This window comes from Coregonus lavaretus, assembly GCF_964263955.1.
Source record: "Coregonus lavaretus genome assembly, chromosome: 39".
Lineage (NCBI taxonomy): Eukaryota > Metazoa > Chordata > Actinopteri > Salmoniformes > Salmonidae > Coregonus > Coregonus lavaretus.
Window position 1 is genome coordinate 295,479 of NC_140026.1, and position 26,248 is coordinate 321,726.

General features: G+C 42.3%; 1 protein-coding gene across 1 annotated transcript in view; it reads right to left on the bottom strand.

Moving 5' to 3' along the window:
• Positions 1 to 1,666: 1,666 nt before the first annotated feature.
• Positions 1,667 to 26,248, bottom strand: part of LOC311112629 (uncharacterized protein) — a gene marked incomplete at both ends in the record, with an annotated part of 121,252 nt that continues 96,670 nt past the window's right edge. Inside the window, 7 exons of the mRNA XM_084155776.1 lie at positions 1,667 to 1,696; positions 2,718 to 2,836; positions 2,950 to 3,030; positions 5,314 to 5,370; positions 5,505 to 5,705; positions 5,902 to 6,153; positions 6,727 to 6,993. Coding sequence (XP_084011902.1) covers positions 1,667 to 1,696; positions 2,718 to 2,836; positions 2,950 to 3,030; positions 5,314 to 5,370; positions 5,505 to 5,705; positions 5,902 to 6,153; positions 6,727 to 6,993 — 1,007 coding nt within the window. The remainder of the gene's footprint in view (positions 1,697 to 2,717; positions 2,837 to 2,949; positions 3,031 to 5,313; positions 5,371 to 5,504; positions 5,706 to 5,901; positions 6,154 to 6,726; positions 6,994 to 26,248) is intronic.

Consider the following 26,248-nt stretch of genomic DNA (forward strand, 5'->3'; position numbering starts at 1 on the left):
ATTTGGATGATCCAGAAGAGGATTGGGAGAATGTCATATGCTCAGATGAAACCAAAATATAACTTTTTGGTAAAAACTAAACTCGTCGTGTTTGGAGGACAAAGAATGCTGAGTTGCATCCAAAGAACACCATACCTACTGTGAAGCATGGGGGTGGAAACATCATGCTTTGGGGCTGTTTTTCTGCAAAGGGACCAGGACGACTGATCCGTGTAAAGGAAAGAATGAATGGGGCCATGTATCGTGAGATTTTGAGTGAAAACCTCCTTCCATCAGCAAGGGCATTGAAGATGAAACGTGGCTGGGTCTTTCAGCATGACAATGATCCCAAACACACCGCCCGGGCAACAAAGGAGTGGCTTCGTAAGAAGCATTTCAAGGTCCTGGAGTGGCCTAGCCAGTCTCCAGATCTCAACCCCATAGAAAATCTTTGGAGGGAGTTGAAAGTCTGTGTTGCCCAGCGACAGCCCCAAAACATCACTGCTCTAGAGGAGATCTGCATGGAGGAATGGGCCAAAATACCAGCAACAGTGTGTGAAAACCTTGTGAAGACTTACAGAAAAAGTTTGACCTGTGTCATTGCCAACAAAGGGTATATAACAAAGTATTGAGAAACTTTTGTTATTGACCAAATACTTATTTTCCACCATAATTTGCAAATAAATTCATTAAAAATCCTACAATGTGATTTTCTGGAAAAAAAATTCTCATTTTGTCTGTCATAGTTGACGTGTACCTATGATGAAAATTGCAGGCCTCTCTCATCTTTTTAAGTGAGAGAACTTGCACAATTGGTGGCTGACTAAATACTGTTTTTCCTCACTGTATATGAGAAAAAAAGATTCCATTTTATTTGGAACGGCAAGCCAGACGAAATTAAACGAGCCTATTTATATAATGAATATGAAGAAATTATTAAATATTAAAGCATTAGACCTATCACTAAAAGCTTCAGTCATACAAAAGTTATACTTAAATCCGAATTGGGGCGGCGCACAATTGGCCCAGCGTCGTCCAGGGTGGGGGAGGGAATGGCCGCCAGGGATGTAGCTCAGTTGGTAGAGCATGGCATTTGCTACGCCAGGGTTGTGGGTTCGATTCCAGTATGAAAAAAATTAATAAAAATGTATGCACTCACTAACTGTAAGTCGCTCTGGATAAGAGCGTCTGCTAAATGACTAAAATGTAAATGTAAATGTAATTGGTTCTCTAGCAAATTAGTAAGATTGTCTCACCCATTTTTCAAGAATGATCTTGAAACACATCTTTTTAGCTTTGCTTTTCCTCAGGATGCTTTTTACTTTTCCAGTTTTTATTGCTATTCTTTAGTTGTTTATCCTCTTATGTTTGTAGTAAATATTCCTGCTTTTATTGTTATTCTTTAGTTTATCCTCTTATGTTTCTGAAGTCAGAAGTTTATATATATTCTATATAGACAGTATCAGGATAGACTCTATAACCCCTCTATCATCCCTGGGTCCAGCTCTACCTATAGAGTTGGGTTAGGGTTAGGGTTAGGGTTGGGTTAGGGTTAGGGTTAGGGTTGGGTTAGGTTCTAGGGTTAGGGTTAGGGTTAGGTTAGGGTTAGGTTAGGGTTAGGGTTAGGGTTAGGGGTAGAGTTGGTGATACAGTATAAAGTAGAACTGGACCTACCTCAGTCTGTACATTACTTCCCTGGGTCCAGATACAGCTCTACCTAAAGGACACACAGATTTAATTTGTTAAAGTGGCAATATGTAACTTTTTGTATCGGTAGTCATTTAGAGGATATTAGTAGAGTTTTAACAACCAGGAAATGGCAGAGCCATTTCTGCATAGTGCAACTTTACCTCTAAATGACTACCGATACAATAGGACACAGTGGCACAGATGTAGGAATAAATCCTCTTATCTCTGATGGGTGGTGCTGAGCCCACTGGAACAAAATGGCTGCCATGATCACTACTTTTCATCCTCATTATAGAGTCTGACCTGTATCTCTGTCTGTCTGTCTTCACTGCTGAGTAGACAGGGTCTGGAATGACCTTCTGACCTGTATTTCTGTCTGTCTGTCTTCACTGCTGAGTAGACAGGATCTGGAACGACCTTCTGACCTGTATCTCTGTCTGTCTGTCTTCACTGCTGAGTAGACAGGATCTGGAACGACCTTCTGACCTGTATCTCTGTCTGTCTGTCTTCACTGCTGAGTAGACAGGATCTGGAACGACCTTCTGACCTGTATCTCTGTCTGTCTGTCTGTCTGTCTGTCTGTCTGTCTGTCTGTCTGTCTGTCTGTCTGTCTGTCTGTCTGTCTGTCTGTCTGTCTGTGTAGACAGGATCTGGAACGACCTCCTGACCTGTATCTCTGTCTGTCTGTCTGTCTGTCTGTCTGTCTGTGTAGACAGGATCTGGAATGACCTTCTGACCTGTATCTCTGTCTGTCTGTCTGTCTGTCTGAGTAGACAGGATCTGGAACGACCTTCTGACCTGTCTGTCTGTCTGTCTGTCTGTCTGTCTGTCTGTCTGTCTGTCTGTCTGTCTGTCTGTCTGTCTGTCTGTCTGTCTGTCTGTCTGTCTTCACTGCTGAGTAGACTGGGTCTGGAACGACCTTCTGACCTGTATCTCTGTCTGTCTGTCTGTCTGTCTGAGTAGACAGGATCTGGAACGACCTTCTGACCTGTATCTCTGTCTGTCTGTCTTCACTGCTGAGTAGACAGGATCTGGAACGACCTTCTGACCTGTATCTCTGTCTGTCTGTCTTCACTGCTGAGTAGACAGGGTCTGTAATGACCTTCTGACCTGTATCTCTGTCTGTCTGTCTTCACTGCTGAGTAGACAGGATCTGGAACGACCTTCTCTGAAAGAAACACATAAACAGGTTCCAACTAGTGACATGTTGAAACACTGTAAAAACATATTATTTACTTCAGAAAGATGAGGGGAGTATTGCTGGTCTGTCCCTTCTCCTACCTCTCCTCCTGTTGTGTTGTCTTTTCTCTGTGTGGTTGACGTCAGCATAGATCACATCACCTGGACCGGATACACCTGGAACTAAACACAGGAGAGAGAGGATATTAACACAGACTGGACTGGATCCACCTGGAACTAAACACAGGAGAGAGAGAGGATATTAACACAGACTGGACTGGATCCACCTGGAACTAAACACAGGAGAGAGAGGATATTAACACAGACTGGACTGGATCCACCTGGAACTAAACACAGGAGAGAGAGGATATTAACACAGACTGGACCAGATCCACCTGGAACTAAACACAGGAGAGAGAGGATATTAATACAGACTGGACTGGATCCACCTGGAACTAAACACAGGAGAGAGAGAGAGGATATTAACACAGACTGGACCAGATCCACCTGGAACTAAACACAGGAGAGAGAGGATATTAATACAGACTGGACCAGATCCACCTGGAACTAAACACAGGAGAGAGAGAGGATATTAACACAGACTGGACTGGATCCACCTGGAACTAAACACAGGAGAGAGAGAGGATATTAACACAGACTGGACCAGATCCACCTGGAACTAAACACAGGAGAGAGAGATAGGATATTAACACAGACTGGACCAGATCCACCTGGAACTAAACACAGGAGAGAGAGGATATTAACACAGACTGGACTGGATCCACCTGGAACTAAACACAGGAGAGAGAGAGAGGATATTAACACAGACTGGACTGGATCCATCTGGAACTAAACACAGGAGAGAGAGAGGATATCAACACAGACTGGACTGGATCCACCTGGAACTAAACACAGGAGAGAGAGGATATTAACACAGACTGGACTGGATCCACCTGGAACTAAACACAGGAGAGAGAGGATATTAACACAGACTGGACTGGATCCACCTGGAACTAAACACAGGAGAGAGAGGATATTAACACAGACTGGACTGGATCCACCTGGAACTAAACACAGGAGAGAGAGAGAGGATATTAACACAGACTGGACTGGATCCACCTGGAACTAAACACAGGAGAGAGAGAGGATATTAACACAGACTGGACCAGATCCACCTGGAACTAAACACAGGAGAGAGAGAGAGGATATTAACACAGACTGGACTGGATCCACCTGGAACTAAACACAGGAGAGAGAGAGGATATTAACACAGACTGGACTGGATCCACCTGGAACTAAACACAGGAGAGAGAGGATATTAACACAGACTGGACTGGATCCACCTGGAACTAAACACAGGAGAGAGAGGATATTAACACAGACTGGACCAGATCCACCTGGAACTAAACACAGGAGAGAGAGGATATTAACACAGACTGGACTGGATCCACCTGGAACTAAACACAGGAGAGAGAGGATATTAACACAGACTGGACTGGATCCACCTGGAACTAAACACAGGAGAGAGAGGATATTAACACAGACTGGACTGGATCCACCTGGAACTAAACACAGGAGAGAGAGAGGATATTAACACAGACTGGACTGGATCCACCTGGAACTAAACACAGGAGAGAGAGAGGATATTAACACAGACTGGACTGGATCCACCTGGAACTAAACACAGGAGAGAGAGAGGATATTAACACAGACTGGACTGGATCCATCTGGAACTAAACACAGGAGAGAGAGGATATTAACACAGACTGGACTGGATCCACCTGGAACTAAACACAGGAGAGAGAGAGAGGATATTAACACAGACTGGACCAGATCCACCTGGAACTAAACACAGGAGAGAGAGAGAGGATATTAACACAGACTGGACTGGATCCACCTGGAACTAAACACAGGAGAGAGAGAGGATATTAACACAGACTGGACTGGATCCACCTGGAACTAAACACAGGAGAGAGAGGATATTAACACAGACTGGACTGGATCCACCTGGAACTAAACACAGGAGAGAGAGGATATTAACACAGACTGGACTGGATCCACCTGGAACTAAACACAGGAGAGAGAGAGAGGATATTAACACAGACTGGACCAGATCCACCTGGAACTAAACACAGGAGAGAGAGGATATTAACACAGACTGGACTGGATCCACCTGGAATTAAACACAGGAGAGAGAGAGGATATTAACACAGACTGGACCAGATCCACCTGGAACTAAACACAGGAGAGAGAGGATATTAACACAGACTGGACTGGATCCACCTGGAACTAAACACAGGAGAGAGAGAGGATATTAACACAGACTGGACTGGATCCACCTGGAACTAAACACAGGATAGAGAGAGAGGATATTAACACAGACTGGACCAGTATTATAGTACCTGTGGTGTTGAATACTCATAATACATGAGCTGTATCTTATAGTGTTATACAGTATTATAGTACCTGTGGTGTTGGAGGTCTTCACTGCAGAGTAGACTGGATCATCTCCTGGAGACTTCTCTGGAGGAGACGAGACAATGGGTTAAAAACAGAAACACATTGTACTGTGTGTGTGTGTGTGTGTGTGTGTGTGTGTGTGTGTGTGTGTGTGTGTGTGTGTGTGTGTGTGTGTGTGTGTGTGTGTGAGAGTGTACCTCTCCTTCTCCTGGGTTCTGGGTCCTGTGTGATTCTAACGTCAGCATACGTAACATCTCTGGCTTCAGCTGCTACATCATCTTTGTTCCTCTTGCAGAACAGGACCAGTAGAATGATCAGAGAGATGGAGAGAGCAGCCACCGACCCAGACACAGACAGAGGGAGGAGGAGAGAGGGAGGGGAGGAGGCAGAGACCCTATCTTCACAAACACAAGAGGAAACAACACAGTAAATAGTTATTTTCAAACTGTAATCTGATTAATATTATCTTAGACATATTTATTACTTCTAATGACCAAGCACTTGGCAGATTAATATGATCTTAGACATAATGGTGGGGTGGGGCACTTGGCAGAGATTATAAGAACACAGGTTATTATGAATATAATGTCTCACCTGTCTCTGTCATCACAGTCATCCGGCTCTCTGATGATTCTCCTTCAGAGTTGGTACACTTGTAGAGTCCTTCATCTGACTTGGATACTGCAGGGATGGTCATCTCTCCTGTAGTCTCATTCCTGATGAGGGATCCATCTTTGTAGAAATCAGCTGTGAGGTTAGAGGGAGTTCTCTGATATCTGCAGCGTAGAGTCACTGAATCTCCCTCAGTCACAGGAAGGGCAGGGATCTCCAGGATCACAGCACCAGCTGTATATAATATATAAACATCATATATAAACAGGTCTCTCCAGGATCACAGCACCAGCTGTATATAATATATAAACATCATATATGAACAGGTCTCTCCAGGATCACAGCACCAGCTGTATATAATATATAAACATCATATATAAACAGGTCTCTCCAGGATCACAGCACCAGCTGTATATAATATATAAACATCATATATAAACAGGTCTCTCCAGGATCACAGCACCAGCTGTATATAATATATAAACATCATATATAAACAGGTCTCTCCAGGATCACAGCACCAGCTGTATATAATATATAAACATCATATATAAACAGGTCTCTCCAGGATCACAGCACCAGCTGTATATAATATATAAACATCATATATAAACAGGTCTCTCCAGGATCACAGCACCAGCTGTATATAATATATAAACATCATATATAAACAGGTCTCTCCAGGATCACAGCACCAGCTGTATATAATATATATATAAACATCATATATAAACATAACATCAGCTATCTGAAACCAGATGAACCATTAAACACTATAATGTTAGTAGATGGTGTTTGTGGACATACCATATACTGTGATGTTGACAGCATTGCTGTGTTCTCCAGACCCAGACTCACACCAGTACACTCCACTGTCTGATGATATTAGTAACACGTTGCATGAAGACCCTTGTTGTTTTCCCCAGTCAGTATTACACTCTGAAAGGATTCCTCTCTCTGGGTTCCTCACCACTCTCCATCCAGCAGAGTTCCCCTGAACCTCACAGCTCAGAGAGACACGCTCATATTCAAAGAACTGAGATCTGTCAGGATTGACACTCAGAGAGGCTGGAAGAGAGAGATCAGAGAGTAAGAGAGAGAGAGAAAGAGAGAGAGAATGGAGAGAGAGAGAGAGAAAGAGAGCGTTATTAACAGAGCGAGAAGGTCATGAGAAGATGAGCTCCTGAATCTTTCAGCATTTATTTATTTATTTAAATACAAGGACATATACAACTATACATGTATTCATATATATGTATATTATGTATATTATATTCAACTGTACAGGATACTACCCTCCACAACATAACCTTCACTCCAAATCAAAACTTGAAACCAACTAACAAGATTTTGGACAAAATTACCTGGAAGGGTTAGAGACTAAGCAAATACGTTTGGAAGAAGGTACTCTGGTCAGATGAGACTACAACTGAGCTTTTTGGCCATCAAGGAAAATGCTATGTCTGGCTAAAATCCAACACCTCTCATCACCCCGAGAACACCATCCCCACAGTGACACATGGTGGTGGCAGCATCATGCTGTGGGGATGTTTTTCATCGGCAGGGACTGGGAAACTGGTCAGAATTGAAGGAATGATGGATGGCGCTAAATACAGGGAAATTCAACATTCACAAGGCCACAGGGCCAGACAGATTACCAGGATGTGTACTCAGAGCGTGAGTGGACCAACTGGTAAGTGTATTCAATAACATTTTCAACCTCTCCCTGACCAAGTGTAATACCTACATGTTTCAAGCAGACCACCATAGTCCCCGTGCCCAAGGACACTAAGGTAACCTGCCTAAATGACTACCGCCCCGTAGCACTCACGTCAGTAGCCATGAAGTGCTTTGAAAGGCTGGTCATGGCTCACATCAACACCATCATCCCGGAAAACCTAGACCCACTCCAATTCGCATACCGCCCCAACAGATCCAAAGATTACGCAATTTCAAATGCACTCCACACTGCCCTTTCCCGCCTGGACAAAAGGAACACCTATGTGAGAATGCGGTTAATTGACAACAGCTCAGCGTTCAACACCATAGTGCCCACAAAGCTCACCACTAAGCTAAGGACCCTGGGACTAAACACATCCCTCTGCAGCTGGATCCTGGACTTCCTGACAGGCCACCCCCAGGTGGTAAGGGTAGGCAACAACACAACTGCCACGCTGATCCTCAACATGGGGGCTCCTCAAGGGTATGTGCTTAGTCCCCTCCTGTACTCCCTGTTCACCCATGACTGCTTGGCCAAGCATGACTCCAACACCATAATTAAGTTTGCTGACGACACAACAGTGGTAGGCCTGATCACCGACAACGATGAGACAGCCTATAGGGAGGAGGTCAGAGACTTGTGTCTGTTACATGGTGTCTAGAGAGAAACAACTAGCTTGTGTCTGTTACATGGTGTCTGGAGAGAAACAACTAGCTTGTGTCTGTTACATGGTGTCTGGAGAAACAACTAGCTTGTGTCTGTTACATGGTGTCTAGAGAGAAACAACTAGCTTGTGTCTGTTACATGGTGTCTGGAGAGAAACAACTAGCTTGTGTCTGTTACATGTCTAGAGAGAAACAACTAGCTTGTGTCTGTTACATGGTGTCTAGAGAGAAACAACTAGCTTGTGTCTGTTACATGGTGTCTAGAGAGAAACAACTAGCTTGTGTCTGTTACATGGTGTCTACAGAGAAACAACTAGCTTGTGTCTGTTACATGGTGTCTGGAGAGAAACAACTAGCTTGTGTCTGTTACATCAATCAATCAATTTTATTTTATATAGCCCTTCTTACATCAGCTAATATCTCGAAGTGCTGTACAGAAACCCATGTCTAGAGAGAAACAACTAGCTTGTGTCTGTTACATGGTGTCAATAGAGAAACAACTAGCTTGTGTCTGTTACATGGTGTCAATAGAGAAACAACTAGCTTGTGTCTGTTACATGGTGTCTGGAGAGAAACAACTAGCTTGTGTCTGTTACATGGTGTCTAGAGAAACAACTAGCTTGTGTCTGTTACATGGTGTCTAGAGAGAAACAACTAGCTTGTGTCTGTTACATGGTGTCTGGAGAGAAAAAACTAGCTTGTGTCTGTTACATGGTGTCTAGAGAGAAACAACTAGCTTGTGTCTGTTACATGGTGTTTAGAGAAACAACTAGCTTGTGTCTGTTACATGGTGTCTGGAGAAACAACTAGGTTGTGTCTGTTACATGGTGTCTGGAGAGAAACAACTAGCTTGTGTCTGTTACATGGTGTCCATAAAGAAACAACTAGCTTGTGTCTGTTACATGGTGTCTAGATAGAAACAACTAGATTGTGTCTGTTACATGGTGTGTAGAGAAACAACTAGCTTGTGTCTGTTACATGGTGTCTGGAGAAACAACTAGCTTGTGTCTGTTACATGGTGACTGGAGAGAAACAACTAGCTTGTGTCTGTTACATGGTGTCTGGAGAAACAACTAGCTTGTGTCTGTTACATGGTGTCTAGAGAGAAACAACTAGCTTGTGTCTGTTACATGGTGTCTTGAGAGAAACAACTAGCTTGTGTCTGTTACATGGTGTCTGGAGAAACAACTATCTTGTGTCTGTTACATGGTGTCTAGAGAGAAACAACTAGCTTGTGTCTGTTACATGGTGTCAATAGAGAAACATCTAGCTTGTGTCTGTTACATGGTGTCAATAGAGAAACAACTAGCTTGTGTCTGTTACATGGTGTCTGGAGAGAAACAACTAGCTTGTGTCTGTTACATGGTGTATAGAGAGGAACAACTAGCTTGTGTCTGTTACATGGTGTCTGGAGAGAAACAACTAGCTTGTGTCTGTTACATGGTGTCTAGAGAAACAACTAGCTTGCGTCTGTTACATGGTGTCTAGAGAGAAACAACTAGCTTGTGTCTGTTACATGGTGTCTGGAGAGAAACAACTAGCTTGTGTCTGTTACATGGTGTCTAGATAGAAACAACTAGCTTGTGTCTGTCACATGGTGTCTGGAGAAACAACTAGCTTGTGTCTGTTACATGGTGTCTAGAGAAACAACTAGCTTGTGTCTGTTACATGTCTAGAGAGAAACAACTAGCTTGTGTTTGTTACATGGTGTCTGGAGAGAAACAACTAGATTGTGTCTGTTACATGGTGTCTAGAGAAACAACTAGCTTGTGTCTGTTACATGGTGTCTAGAGAGAAACAACTAGCTTGTGTCTGTTACATGGTGTCTGGAGAGAAACAACTAGCTTGTGTCTGTTACATGGTGTCTAGAGAAACAACTAGCTTGTGTCTCTTACATGGTGTCTGGAGAGAAACAACTAGCTTGTGTCTGTTACATGGTGTCTGGAGAGAAACAACTAGCTTGTGTCTGTTACATGGTGTCTAGAGAAACAACTAGCTTGTGTCTGTTACATGGTGTCTGGATAAACAACTAGCTTGTGTCTGTTACATGGTGTCTGGAGAGAAACAACTAGCTTGTGTCTGTTACATGGTGTCTACAGAGAAACAACTAGCTTGTGTCTGTTACATGGTGTCTATAAAGAAACAACTAGCTTGTGTCTGTTACATGGTGTCTAGATAGAAACAACTAGCTTGTGTCTGTTACATGGTGTCTAGAGAAACAACTAGCTTGTGTCTGTTACATGGTGTCTGGAGAAACAACTAGCTTGTGTCTGTTACATGGTGTCTGGAGAGAAACAACTAGCTTGTGTCTGTTACATGGTGTCTGGAGAAACAACTAGCTTGTGTCTGTTACATGGTGTCTGGAGAGAAACAACTAGCTTGTGTCTGTTACATGGTGTCTGGAGAAACAACTAGCTTGTGTCTGTTACATGGTGTCTAGAGAGAAACAACTAGCTTGTGTCTGTTACATGTCTAGAGAGAAACAACTAGCTTGTGTTTGTTACATGGTGTCTGGAGAGAAACAACTAGCTTGTGTCTGTTACATGGTGTCTGGAGAGAAACAACTAGCTTGCGTCTGTTACATGGTGTCTGGAGAGAAACAACTAGCTTGTGTCTGTTACATGGTGTCTAGAGAGAAACAACTAGCTTGTGTCTGTTACATGGTGTCTGGAGAGAAACAACTAGCTTGTGTCTGTTACATGGTGTCTAGAGAAACAACTAGCTTGTGTCTGTTACATGCTGTCTGGAGAGAAACAACTAGCTTGCGTCTGTTACATGGTGTCTGGAGAGAAACAACTAGCTTGTGTCTGTTACATGGTGTCTAGAGAGAAACAACTAGCTTGTGTCTGTTACATGTCTAGAGAGAAACAACTAGCTTGTGTCTGTTACATGGTGTCAATAGAGAAACAACTAGCTTGTGTCTGTTACATGGTGTCTGGAGAGAAACATCTAGCTTGTGTCTGTTACATGGTGTCTAGATAGAAACAACTAGCTTGTGTCTGTTACATGGTGTCAATAGAGAAACAACTAGCTTGTGTCTGTTACATGGTGTCTGGAGAGAAACAACTAGCTTGTGTCTGTTACATGGTGTCAATAGAGAAACAACTAGCTTGTGTCTGTTACATGGTGTCTGGAGAGAAACAACTAGCTTGTGTCTGTCACATGGTGTCTGGAGAAACAACTAGCTTGTGTCTGTTACATGGTGTCTGGAGAGAAACAACTAGCTTGTGTCTGTTACATGGTGTCTATAAAGAAACAACTAGCTTGTGTCTGTTACATGGTGTCTGGAGAGAAACAACTAGCTTGTGTCTGTTACATGGTGTCTAGAGAGAAACAACTAGCTTGTGTCTGTTACATGGTGTCTAGAGAGAAACAACTAGCTTGTGTCTGTTACATGGTGTCTGGAGAGAAACAACTAGCTTGTGTCTGTTACATGGTGTCTAGAGAGAAACAACTAGCTTGTGTCTGTTACATGGTGTCTGGAGAGAAACAACTAGCTTGTGTCTGTTACATGTCTAGAGAGAAACAACTAGCTTGTGTCTGTTACATGGTGTCTAGAGAGAAACAACTAGCTTGTGTCTGTTACATGGTGTCTGGAGAGAAACAACTAGCTTGTGTCTGTTACATGGTGTCTGGAGAGAAACAACTAGCTTGTGTCTGTTACATGGTGTCTAGAGAGAAACAACTAGCTTGTGTCTGTTACATGGTGTCTGGAGAGAAACAACTAGCTTGTGTCTGTTACATGGTGTCTAGAGAAACAACTAGCTTGTGTCTGTTACATGCTGTCTGGAGAGAAACAACTAGCTTGCGTCTGTTACATGGTGTCTGGAGAGAAACAACTAGCTTGTGTCTGTTACATTGTGTCTAGAGAGAAACAACTAGCTTGTGTCTGTTACATGGTGTCTAGAGAGAAACAACTAGCTTGTGTCTGTTACATGTCTAGAGAGAAACAACTAGCTTGTGTCTGTTACATGGTGTCTGGAGAGAAACAACTAGCTTATGTCTGTTACATGGTGTCTAGAGAGAAACAACTAGCTTATGTCTGTTACATGGTGTCTAGAGAGAAACAACTAGCTTGTGTCTGTTACATGTCTAGAGAGAAACAACTAGCTTGTGTCTGTTACATGGTGTCTAGAGAGAAACAACTAGCTTGTGTCTGTTACATGGTGTCTAGAGAGAAACAACTAGCTTGTGTCTGTTACATGGCTAGAGAGAAACAACTAGCTTGTGTCTGTTACATGGTGTCTGGAGAGAAACATCTAGCTTGTGTCTGTTACATGTCTAGAGAGAAACAACTAGCTTGTGTCTGTTACATGGTGTCTAGAGAGAAACAACTAGCTTGTGTCTGTTACATGGTGTCTAGAGAAACAACTAGCTTGTGTCTGTTACATGGTGTCTAGAGAAACAACTAGCTTGTGTCTGTTACATGGTGTCTATAGAAACAACTAGCTTGTGTCTGTTACATGGTGTCTAGAGAAACAACTAGCTTGTGTCTGTTACATGGTGTCTAGAGAGAAACAACTAGCTTGTGTCTGTTACATGGTGTCTGGAGAGAAACAACTAGCTTGTGTCTGTTACATGGTGTCTGGAGAGAAACAACTAGCTTGTGTCTGTTACATGTCTAGAGAGAAACAACTAGCTTGTGTTTGTTACATGGTGTCAATAGAGAAACAACTAGCTTGTGTCTGTTACATGGTGTCTGGAGAGAAACAACTAGCTTGTGTCTGTTACATGGTGTCTGGAGAGAAACAACTAGCTTGTGTCTGTTACATGGTGTCTAGAGAGGAACAACTAGCTTGTGTCTGTTACATGGTGTCTAGAGAAACAACTAGCTTGTGTCTGTTACATGGTGTCTAGAGAAACAACTAGCTTGTGTCTGTTACATGGTGTCTGGAGAGAAACAACTAGCTTGTGTCTGTTACATGGTGTCTATAAAGAAACAACTAGCTTGTGTCTGTTACATGGTGTCTGGAGAGAAACAACTAGCTTGTGTCTGTTACATGGTGTCTAGAGAGAAACAACTAGCTTGTGTCTGTTACATGGTGTCTAGAGAGAAACAACTAGCTTGTGTCTGTTACATGGTGTCTGGAGAGAAACAACTAGCTTGTGTCTGTTACATGGTGTCTAGAGAGAAACAACTAGCTTGTGTCTGTTACATGGTGTCTAGAGAGAAACAACTAGCTTGTGTCTGTTACATGGTGTCTGGAGAGAAACAACTAGCTTGTGTCTGTTACATGGTGTCTAGAGAGAAACAACTAGCTTGTGTCTGTTACATGGTGTCTGGAGAGAAACAACTAGCTTGTGTCTGTTACATGGTGTCTAGAGAAACAACTAGCTTGTGTCTGTTACATGGTGTCTGGAGAGAAACAACCAGCTTGTGTCTGTTACATGGTGTCTATAAAGAAACAACTAGCTTGTGTCTGTTACATGGTGTCTGGAGAGAAACAACTAGCTTGCGTCTGTTACATGGTGTCTGGAGAGAAACAACTAGCTTGCGTCTGTTACATGGTGTCTAGAGAGAAACAACTAGCTTGTGTCTGTTACATGGTGTCTAGAGAGGAACAACTAGCTTGTGTCTGTTACATGGTGTCTGGAGAGAAACAACTAGCTTGTGTCTGTTACATGGTGTCTAGAGAAACAACTAGCTTGCGTCTGTTACATGGTGTCTAGAGCGAAACAACTAGCTTGCGTCTGTTACATGGTGTCTGGAGAGAAACAACTAGCTTGTGTCTGTTACATGGTGTCTAGATAGAAACAACTAGCTTGTGTCTGTTACATGGTGTCTAGATAGAAACAACTAGCTTGTGTCTGTCACATGGTGTCTGGAGAAACAACTAGCTTGTGTCTGTTACATGTGGTCTAGAGAAACAACTAGCTTGTGTCTGTTACATGTCTAGAGAGAAACAACTAGCTTGTGTTTGTTACATGGTGTCTGGAGAGAAACAACTAGATTGTGTCTGTTACATGGCGTCTAGAGAAACAACTAGCTTGTGTCTGTTACATGGTGTCTAGAGAGAAACAACTAGCTTGTGTCTGTTACATGGTGTCTGGAGAGAAACAACTAGCTTGTGTCTGTTACATGGTGTCTAGAGAAACAACTAGCTTGTGTCTGTTACATGGTGTCTGGAGAGAAACAACTAGCTTGTGTCTGTTACATGGTGTCTGGAGAGAAACAACTAGCTTGTGTCTGTTACATGGTGTCTAGAGAAACAACTAGCTTGTGTCTGTTACATGGTGTCTGGAGAAACAACTAGCTTGTGTCTGTTACATGGTGTCTGGAGAGAAACAACTAGCTTGTGTCTGTTACATGGTGTCTACAGAGAAACAACTAGCTTGTGTCTGTTACATGGTGTCTATAAAGAAACAACTAGCTTGTGTCTGTTACATGGTGTCTAGATAGAAACAACTAGCTTGTGTCTGTTACATGGTGTCTAGAGAAACAACTAGCTTGTGTCTGTTACATGGTGTCTGGAGAAACAACTAGCTTGTGTCTGTTACATGGTGTCTGGAGAAACAACTAGCTTGTGTCTGTTACATGGTGTCTGGAGAGAAACAACTAGCTTGTGTCTGTTACATGGTGTCTGGAGAGAAACAACTAGCTTGTGTCTGTTACATGTCTAGAGAGAAACAACTAGCTTGTGTCTGTTACATGGTGTCTAGAGAGAAACAACTAGCTTGTGTCTGTTACATGGTGTCTAGAGAGGAACAACTAGCTTGTGTCTGTTACATGGTGTCTGGAGAGAAACAACTAGCTTGTGTCTGTTACATGGTGTCTAGAGAAACAACTAGCTTGCGTCTGTTACATGGTGTCTAGAGAGAAACAACTAGCTTGCGTCTGTTACATGGTGTCTGGAGAGAAACAACTAGCTTGTGTCTGTTACATGGTGTCTAGATAGAAACAACTAGCTTGTGTCTGTTACATGGTGTCTAGATAGAAACAACTAGCTTGTGTCTGTCACATGGTGTCTGGAGAAACAACTAGCTTGTGTCTGTTACATGTGGTCTAGAGAAACAACTAGCTTGTGTCTGTTACATGTCTAGAGAGAAACAACTAGCTTGTGTTTGTTACATGGTGTCTGGAGAGAAACAACAAGATTGTGTCTGTTACATGGCGTCTAGAGAAACAACTAGCTTGTGTCTGTTACATGGTGTCTAGAGAGAAACAACTAGCTTGTGTCTGTTACATGGTGTCTGGAGAGAAACAACTAGCTTGTGTCTGTTACATGGTGTCTAGAGAAACAACTAGCTTGTGTCTGTTACATGGTGTCTGGAGAGAAACAACTAGCTTGTGTCTGTTACATGGTGTCTGGAGAGAAACAACTAGCTTGTGTCTGTTACATGGTGTCTAGATAGAAACAAATAGCTTGTGTCTGTCACATGGTGTCTGGAGAAACAACTAGCTTGTGTCTGTTACATGTGGTCTAGAGAAACAACTAGCTTGTGTCTGTTACATGTCTAGAGAGAAACAACTAGCTTGTGTTTGTTACATGGTGTCTGGAGAGAAACAACTAGATTGTGTCTGTTACATGGCGTCTAGAGAAACAACTAGCTTGTGTCTGTTACATGGTGTCTAGAGAGAAACAACTAGCTTGTGTCTGTTACATGGTGTCTGGAGAGAAACAACTAGCTTGTGTCTGTTACATGGTGTCTAGAGAAACAACTAGCTTGTGTCTGTTACATGGTGTCTGGAGAGAAACAACTAGCTTGTGTCTGTTACATGGTGTCTGGAGAGAAACAACTAGCTTGTGTCTGTTACATGGTGTCTAGAGAAACAACTAGCTTGTGTCTGTTACATGGTGTCTGGAGAAACAACTAGCTTGTGTCTGTTACATGGTGTCTGGAGAGAAACAACTAGCTTGTGTCTGTTACATGGTGTCTACAGAGAAACAACTAGCTTGTGTCTGTTACATGGTGTCTATAAAGAAACAACTAGCTTGTGTCTGTTACATGGTGTCTAGATAGAAACAACTAATTTGTGTCTGTTACATGGTGTCTAGAGAAACAACTAGCTTGTGTCTGTTACATGGTGTCTGGAGAAACAACTAGCTTGTGTCTGTTACATGGTGTCTGGAGAAACAACTAGCTTGTGTCTGTTACATGGTGTCTGGAGAGAAACAACTAGCTTGTGTCTGTTACATGGTGTCTGGAGAAACAACTAGCTTGTGTCTGTTACATGGTGTCTAGAGAGAAACAACTAGCTTGTGTCTGTTACATGTCTAGAGAGAAACAACTAGCTTGTGTTTGTTACATGGTGTCTGGAGAGAAACAACTAGCTTGTGTCTGTTACATGGTGTCTAGAGAAACAACTAGCTTGTGTCTGTTACATGGTGACTGGAGAGAAACAACTAGCTTGTGTCTGTTACATGGTGTCTGGAGAGAAACAACTAGCTTGTGTCTGTTACATGGTGTCTAGAGAGAAACAACTAGCTTGTGTCTGTTACATGGCTAGAGAGAAACAACTAGCTTGTGTCTGTTACATGGTGTCTGGAGAGAAACATCTAGCTTGTGTCTGTTACATGTCTAGAGAGAAACAACTAGCTTGTGTCTGTTACATGGTGTCTAGAGAGAAACAACTAGCTTGTGTCTGTTACATGGTGTCTAGAGAAACAACTAGCTTGTGTCTGTTACATGGTGTCTAGAGAAACAACTAGCTTGTGTCTGTTACATGGTGTCTAGAGAGAAACAACTAGCTTGTGTCTGTTACATGGTGTCTATAGAAACAACTAGCTTGTGTCTGTTACATGGTGTCTAGAGAAACAACTAGCTTGTGTCTGTTACATGGTGTCTAGAGAGAAACAACTAGCTTGTGTCTGTTACATGGTGTCTGGAGAGAAACAACTAGCTTGTGTCTGTTACATGGTGTCTGGAGAGAAACAACTAGCTTGTGTCTGTTACATGTCTAGAGAGAAACAACTAGCTTGTGTTTGTTACATGGTGTCAATAGAGAAACAACTAGCTTGTGTATGTTACATGGTGTCTGGAGAGAAACAACTAGCTTGTGTCTGTTACATGGTGTCTGGAGAGAAACAACTAGCTTGTGTCTGTTACATGGTGTCTAGAGAGGAACAACTAGCTTGTGTCTGTTACATGGTGTCTAGAGAAACAACTAGCTTGTGTCTGTTACATGGTGTCTAGAGAAACAACTAGCTTGTGTCTGTTACATGGTGTCTGGAGAGAAACAACTAGCTTGTGTCTGTTACATGGTGTCTATAAAGAAACAACTAGCTTGTGTCTGTTACATGGTGTCTGGAGAGAAACAACTAGCTTGTGTCTGTTACATGGTGTCTAGAGAGAAACAACTAGCTTGTGTCTGTTACATGGTGTCTAGAGAGAAACAACTAGCTTGTGTCTGTCACATGGTGTCTGGAGAGAAACAACTAGCTTGTGTCTGTTACATGGTGTCTAGAGAGAAACAACTAGCTTGTGTCTGTTACATGGTGTCTAGAGAGAAAAAACTAGCTTGTGTCTGTTACATGGTGTCTGGAGAGAAACAACTAGCTTGTGTCTGTTACATGGTGTCTAGAGAGAAACAACTAGCTTGTGTCTGTTACATGGTGTCTGGAGAGAAACAACTAGCTTGTGTCTGTTACATGGTGTCTAGAGAAACAACTAGCTTGTGTCTGTTACATGGTGTCTGGAGAGAAACAACCAGCTTGTGTCTGTTACATGGTGTCTATAAAGAAACAACTAGCTTGTGTCTGTTACATGGTGTCTGGAGAGAAACAACTAGCTTGCGTCTGTTACATGGTGTCTGGAGAAAAAACAACTAGCTTGTGTCTGTTACATGGTGTCTAGAGAGAAACAACTAGCTTGTGTCTGTTACATGGTGTCTAGAGAGAAACAACTAGCTTGTGTCTGTTACATGTCTAGAGAGAAACAACTAGCTTGTGTTTGTTACATGGTGTCTGGAGAGAAACAACTAGCTTGTGTCTGTTACATGGTGTCTAGAGAAACAACTAGCTTGTGTCTGTTACATGGTGACTGGAGAGAAACAACTAGCTTGTGTCTGTTACATGGTGTCTGGAGAGAAACAACTAGCTTGTGTCTGTTACATGTCTAGAGAGAAACAACTAGCTTGTGTCTGTTACATGGTGTCTAGAGAGAAACAACTAGCTTGTGTCTGTTACATGGTGTCTAGAGAGGAACAACTAGCTTGTGTCTGTTACATGGTGTCTGGAGAGAAACAACTAGCTTGTGTCTGTTACATGGTGTCTAGAGAAACAACTAGCTTGCGTCTGTTACATGGTGTCTAGAGAGAAACAACTAGCTTGTGTCTGTTACATGGTGTCTGGAGAGAAACAACTAGCTTGTGTCTGTTACATGGTGTCTAGATAGAAACAACTAGCTTGTGTCTGTCACATGGTGTCTGGAGAAACAACTAGCTTGTGTCTGTTACATGGTGTCTAGAGAAACAACTAGCTTGTGTCTGTTACATGTCTAGAGAGAAACAACTAGCTTGTGTTTGTTACATGGTGTCTGGAGAGAAACAACTAGATTGTGTCTGTTACATGGCGTCTAGAGAAACAACTAGCTTGTGTCTGTTACATGGTGTCTAGAGAGAAACAACTAGCTTGTGTCTGTTACATGGTGTCTGGAGAGAAACAACTAGCTTGTGTCTGTTACATGGTGTCTAGAGAAACAACTAGCTTGTGTCTGTTACATGGTGTCTGGAGAGAAACAACTAGCTTGTGTCTGTTACATGGTGTCTGGAGAGAAACAACTAGCTTGTGTCTGTTACATGGTGTCTAGAGAAACAACTAGCTTGTGTCTGTTACATGGTGTCTGGAGAAACAACTAGCTTGTGTCTGTTACATGGTGTCTGGAGAGAAACAACTAGCTTGTGTCTGTTACATGGTGTCTACAGAGAAACAACTAGCTTGTGTCTGTTACATGGTGTCTATAAAGAAACAACTAGCTTGTGTCTGTTACATGGTGTCTAGATAGAAACAACTAGCTTGTGTCTGTTACATGGTGTCTAGAGAAACAACTAGCTTGTGTCTGTTACATGGTGTCTGGAGAAACAACTAGCTTGTGTCTGTTACATGGTGTCTGGAGAGAAACAACTAGCTTGTGTCTGTTACATGGTGTCTGGAGAAACAACTAGCTTGTGTCTGTTACATGGTGTCTGGAGAGAAACAACTAGCTTGTGTCTGTTACATGGTGTCTGGAGAAACAACTAGCTTGTGTCTGTTACATGGTGTCTAGAGAGAAACAACTAGCTTGTGTCTGTTACATGGTGTCTAGAGAGGAACAACTAGCTTGTGTCTGTTACATGGTGTCTGGAGAGAAACAACTAGCTTGTGTCTGTTACATGGTGTCTAGAGAAACAACTAGCTTGCGTCTGTTACATGGTGTCTAGAGAGAAACAACTAGCTTGTGTCTGTTACATGGTGTCTGGAGAGAAACAACTAGCTTGTGTCTGTTACATGGTGTCTAGATAGAAACAACTAGCTTGTGTCTGTCACATGGTGTCTGGAGAAACAACTAGCTTGTGTCTGTTACATGGTGTCTAGAGAAACAACTAGCTTGTGTCTGTTACATGTCTAGAGAGAAACAACTAGCTTGTGTTTGTTACATGGTGTCTGGAGAGAAACAACTAGATTGTGTCTGTTACATGGCGTCTAGAGAAACAACTAGCTTGTGTCTGTTACATGGTGTCTAGAGAGAAACAACTAGCTTGTGTCTGTTACATGGTGTCTGGAGAGAAACAACTAGCTTGTGTCTGTTACATGGTGTCTAGAGAAACAACTAGCTTGTGTCTGTTACATGGTGTCTGGAGAGAAACAACTAGCTTGTGTCTGTTACATGGTGTCTGGAGAGAAACAACTAGCTTGTGTCTGTTACATGGTGTCTAGAGAAACAACTAGCTTGTGTCTGTTACATGGTGTCTGGAGAAACAACTAGCTTGTGTCTGTTACATGGTGTCTGGAGAGAAACAACTAGCTTGTGTCTGTTACATGGTGTCTACAGAGAAACAACTAGCTTGTGTCTGTTACATGGTGTCTATAAAGAAACAACTAGCTTGTGTCTGTTACATGGTGTCTAGATAGAAACAACTAGCTTGTGTCTGTTACATGGTGTCTAGAGAAACAACTAGCTTGTGTCTGTTACATGGTGTCTGGAGAAACAACTAGCTTGTGTCTGTTACATGGTGTCTGGAGAGAAACAACTAGCTTGTGTCTGTTACATGGTGTCTGGAGAAACAACTAGCTTGTGTCTGTTACATGGTGTCTGGAGAGAAACAACTAGCTTGTGTCTGTTACATGGTGTCTGGAGAAACAACTAGCTTGTGTCTGTTACATGGTGTCTAGAGAGAAACAACTAGCTTGTGTCTGTTACATGTCTAGAGAGAAACAACTAGCTTGTGTTTGTTACATGGTGTCTGGAGAGAAACAACTAGCTTGTGTCTGTTACATGGTGTCTAGAGAAACAACTAGCTTGTGTCTGTTACATGGTGACTGGAGAGAAACAACTAGCTTGTGTCTGTTACATGGTGTCTGGAGAGAAACAACTAGCTTGTGTCTGTTACATGTCTAGAGAGAAACAACTAGCTTGTGTCTGTTACATGGTGTCTATAGAGAAACAACTAGCTTGTGTCTGTTACATGGTGTCTAGAGAGGAACAACTAGCTTGTGTCTGTTACATGGTGTCTGGAGAGAAACAACTAGCTTGTGTCTGTTACATGGTGTCTAGAGAAACAACTAGCTTGCGTCTGTTACATGGTGTCTAGAGAGAAACAACTAGCTTGTGTCTGTTACATGGTGTCTGGAGAGAAACAACTAGCTTTTGTCTGTTACATGGTGTCTAGATAGAAACAACTAGCTTGTGTCTGTCACATGGTGTCTGGAGAAACAACTAGCTTGTGTCTGTTACATGGTGTCTAGAGAAACAACTACCTTGTGTCTGTTACATGTCTAGAGAGAAACAACTAGCTTGTGTTTGTTACATGGTGTCTGGAGAGAAACAACTAGATTGTGTCTGTTACATGGCGTCTAGAGAAACAACTAGCTTGTGTCTGTTACATGGTGTCTAGAGAGAAACAACTAGCTTGTGTCTGTTACATGGTGTCTGGAGAGAAACAACTAGCTTGTGTCTGTTACATGGTGTCTAGAGAAACAACTAGCTTGTGTCTGTTACATGGTGTCTGGAGAGAAACAACTAGCTTGTGTCTGTTACATGGTGTCTGGAGAGAAACAACTAGCTTGTGTCTGTTACATGGTGTCTAGAGAAACAACTAGCTTGTGTCTGTTACATGGTGTCTGGAGAAACAACTAGCTTGTGTCTGTTACATGGTGTCTGGAGAGAAACAACTAGCTTGTGTCTGTTACATGGTGTCTACAGAGAAACAACTAGCTTGTGTCTGTTACATGGTGTCTACAAAGAAACAACTAGCTTGTGTCTGTTACATGGTGTCTAGATAGAAACAACTAGCTTGTGTCTGTTACATGGTGTCTAGAGAAACAACTAGCTTGTGTCTGTTACATGGTGTCTGGAGAAACAACTAGCTTGTGTCTGTTACATGGTGTCTGGGGAGAAACAACTAGCTTGTGTCTGTTACATGGTGTCTGGAGAAACAACTAGCTTGTGTCTGTTACATGGTGTCTGGAGAGAAACAACTAGCTTGTGTCTGTTACATGGTGTCTGGAGAAACAACTAGCTTGTGTCTGTTACATGGTGTCTAGAGAGAAACAACTAGCTTGTGTCTGTTACATGTCTAGAGAGAAACAACTAGCTTGTGTTTGTTACATGGTGTCTGGAGAGAAACAACTAGCTTGTGTCTGTTACATGGTGTCTGGAGAGAAACAACTAGCTTGTGTCTGTTACATGGTGTCTGGAGAGAAACAACTAGCTTGTGTCTGTTACATGGTGTCTGGAGAGAAACAACTAGCTTGTGTCTGTTACATGGTGTCTAGAGAAACAACTAGCTTGTGTCTGTTACATGCTGTCTGGAGAGAAACAACTAGCTTGCGTCTGTTACATGGTGTCTGGAGAGAAACAACTAGCTTGTGTCTGTTACATGGTGTCTGGAGAGAAACAACTAGCTTGTGTCTGTTACATGGTGTCTAGAGAAACAACTAGCTTGTGTCTGTTACATGCTGTCTGGAGAGAAACAACTAGCTTGCGTCTGTTACATGGTGTCTGGAGAGAAACAACTACCTTTTGTCTGTTACATGGTGTCTAGAGAGAAACAACTAGCTTGTGTCTGTTACATGTCTAGAGAGAAACAACTAGCTTGTGTCTGTTACATGGTGTCAATAGAGAAACAACTAGCTTGTGTCTGTTACATGATGTCTGGAGAGAAACATCTAGCTTGTGTCTGTTACATGGTGTCTAGATAGAAACAACTAGCTTGTGTCTGTTACATGGTGTCTGGAGAGAAACAACTAGCTTGTGTCTGTCACATGGTGTCTGGAGAAACAACTAGCTAGTGTCTGTTACATGGTGTCTGGAGAGAAACAACTAGCTTGTGTCTGTTACATGGTGTCTATAAAGAAACAACTAGCTTGTGTCTGTTACATGGTGTCTGGAGAGAAACAACTAGCTTGTGTCTGTTACATGGTGTCTAGAGAGAAACAACTAGCTTGTGTCTGTTACATGGTGTCTAGAGAGAAACAACTAGCTTGTGTCTGTTACATGGTGTCTGGAGAGAAACAACTAGCTTGTGTCTGTTACATGGTGTCTAGAGAGAAACAACTAGCTTGTGTCTGTTACATGGTGTCTGGAGAGAAACAACTAGCTTGTGTCTGTTACATGTCTAGAGAGAAACAACTAGCTTGTGTCTGTTACATGGTGTCTAGAGAGAAACAACTAGCTTGTGTCTGTTACATGGTGTCTGGAGAGAAACAACTAGCTTGTGTCTGTTACATGGTGTCTGGAGAGAAACAACTAGCTTGTGTCTGTTACATGGTGTCTAGAGAGAAACAACTAGCTTGTGTCTGTTACATGGTGTCTGGAGAGAAACAACTAGCTTGTGTCTGTTACATGGTGTCTAGAGAAACAACTAGCTTGTGTCTGTTACATGCTGTCTGGAGAGAAACAACTAGCTTGCGTCTGTTACATGGTGTCTGGAGAGAAACAACTAGCTTGTGTCTGTTACATTGTGTCTAGAGAGAAACAACTAGCTTGTGTCTGTTACATGGTGTCTAGAGAGAAACAACTAGCTTGTGTCTGTTACATGTCTAGAGAGAAACAACTAGCTTGTGTCTGTTACATGGTGTCTGGAGAGAAACAACTAGCTTATGTCTGTTACATGGTGTCTAGAGAGAAACAACTAGCTTATGTCTGTTACATGGTGTCTAGAGAGAAACAACTAGCTTGTGTCTGTTACATGTCTAGAGAGAAACAACTAGCTTGTGTCTGTTACATGGTGTCTAGAGAGAAACAACTAGCTTGTGTCTGTTACATGGCTAGAGAGAAACAACTAGCTTGTGTCTGTTACATGGTGTCTGGAGAGAAACATCTAGCTTGTGTCTGTTACATGTCTAGAGAGAAACAACTAGCTTGTGTCTGTTACATGGTGTCTAGAGAGAAACAACTAGCTTGTGTCTGTTACATGGTGTCTAGAGAAACAACTAGCTTGTGTCTGTTACATGGTGTCTAGAGAAACAACTAGCTTGTGTCTGTTACATGGTGTCTAGAGAGAAACAACTAGCTTGTGTCTGTTACATGGTGTCTATAGAAACAACTAGCTTGTGTCTGTTACATGGTGTCTAGAGAGAAACAACTAGCTTGTGTCTGTTACATGGTGTCTGGAGAGAAACAACTAGCTTGTGTCTGTTACATGGTGTCTGGAGAGAAACAACTAGCTTGTGTCAGTTACATGTCTAGAGAGAAACATCTAGCTTGTGTTTGTTACATGGTGTCAATAGAGAAACAACTAGCTTGTGTCTGTTACATGGTGTCTGGAGAGAAACAACTAGCTTGTGTCTGTTACATGGTGTCTGGAGAGAAACAACAAGCTTGTGTCTGTTACATGGTGTCTAGAGAGGAACAACTAGCTTGTGTCTGTTACATGGTGTCTAGAGAAACAACTAGCTTGTGTCTGGTACATGGTGTCTAGAGAAACAACTAGCTTGTGTCTGTTACATGGTGTCTGGAGAGAAACAACTAGCTTGTGTCTGTTACATGGTGTCTATAAAGAAACAACTAGCTTGTGTCTGTTACATGGTGTCTGGAGAGAAACAACTAGCTTGTGTCTGTTACATGGTGTCTAGAGAGAAACAACTAGCTTGTGTCTGTTACATGGTGTCTAGAGAGAAACAACTAGCTTGTGTCTGTTACATGGTGTCTGGAGAGAAACAACTAGCTTGTGTCTGTTACATGGTGTCTAGAGAGAAACAACTAGCTTGTGTCTGTTACATGGTGTCTAGAGAGAAACAACTAGCTTGTGTCTGTTACATGGTGTCTAGAGAGAAACAACTAGCTTGTGTCTGTTACATGGTGTCTGGAGAGAAACAACTAGCTTGTGTCTGTTACATGGTGTCTAGAGAAACAACTAGCTTGTGTCTGTTACATGGTGTCTGGAGAGAAACAACCAGCTTGTGTCTGTTACATGGTGTCTATAAAGAAACAACTAGCTTGTGTCTGTTACATGGTGTCTGGAGAGAAACAACTAGCTTGCGTCTGTTACATGGTGTCTGGAGAGAAACAACTAGCTTGTGTCTGTTACATGGTGTCTAGAGAGAAACAACTAGCTTGTGTCTGTTACATGGTGTCTAGAGAGAAACAACTAGCTTGTGTCTGTTACATGTCTAGAGAGAAACAACTAGCTTGTGTTTGTTACATGGTGTCTGGAGAGAAACAACTAGCTTGTGTCTGTTACATGGTGTCTAGAGAAACAACTAGCTTGTGTCTGTTACATGGTGACTGGAGAGAAACAACTAGCTTGTGTCTGTTACATGGTGTCTGGAGAGAAACAACTAGCTTGTGTCTGTTACATGGTGTCTAGAGAAACAACTAGCTTGTGTCTGTTACATGGTGTCTAGAGAAACAACTAGCTTGTGTCTGTTACATGGTGTCTGGAGAGAAACAACTAGCTTGTGTCTCTTACATGGTGTCTATAAAGAAACAACTAGCTTGTGTCTGTTACATGGTGTCTGGAGAGAAACAACTAGCTTGTGTCTGTTACATGGTGTCTAGAGAGAAACAACTAGCTTGTGTCTGTTACATGGTGTCTAGAGAGAAACAACTAGCTTGTGTCTGTTACATGGTGTCTGGAGAGAAACAACTAGCTTGTGTCTGTTACATGGTGTCTAGAGAGAAACAACTAGCTTGTGTCTGTTACATGGTGTCTAGAGAGAAACAACTAGCTTGTGTCTGTTACATGGTGTCTGGAGAGAAACAACTAGCTTGTGTCTGTTACAAGGTGTCTAGAGAGAAACAACTAGCTTGTGTCTGTTACATGGTGTCTGGAGAGAAACAACTAGCTTGTGTCTGTTACATGGTGTCTAGAGAAACAACTAGCTTGTGTCTGTTACATGGTGTCTGGAGAGAAACAACCAGCTTGTGTCTGTTACATGGTGTCTATAAAGAAACAACTAGCTTGTGTCTGTTACATGGTGTCTGGAGAGAAACAACTAGCTTGCGTCTGTTACATGGTGTCTGGAGAGAAACAACTAGCTTGTGTCTGTTACATGGTGTCTAGAGAGAAACAACTAGCTTGTGTCTGTTACATGGTGTCTAGAGAGAAACAACTAGCTTGTGTCTGTTACATGTCTAGAGAGAAACAACTAGCTTGTGTTTGTTACATGGTGTCTGGAGAGAAACAACTAGCTTGTGTCTGTTACATGGTGTCTAGAGAAACAACTAGCTTGTGTCTGTTACATGGTGACTGGAGAGAAACAACTAGCTTGTGTCTGTTACATGGTGTCTGGAGAGAAACAACTAGCTTGTGTCTGTTACATGTCTAGAGAGAAACAACTAGCTTGTGTCTGTTACATGGTGT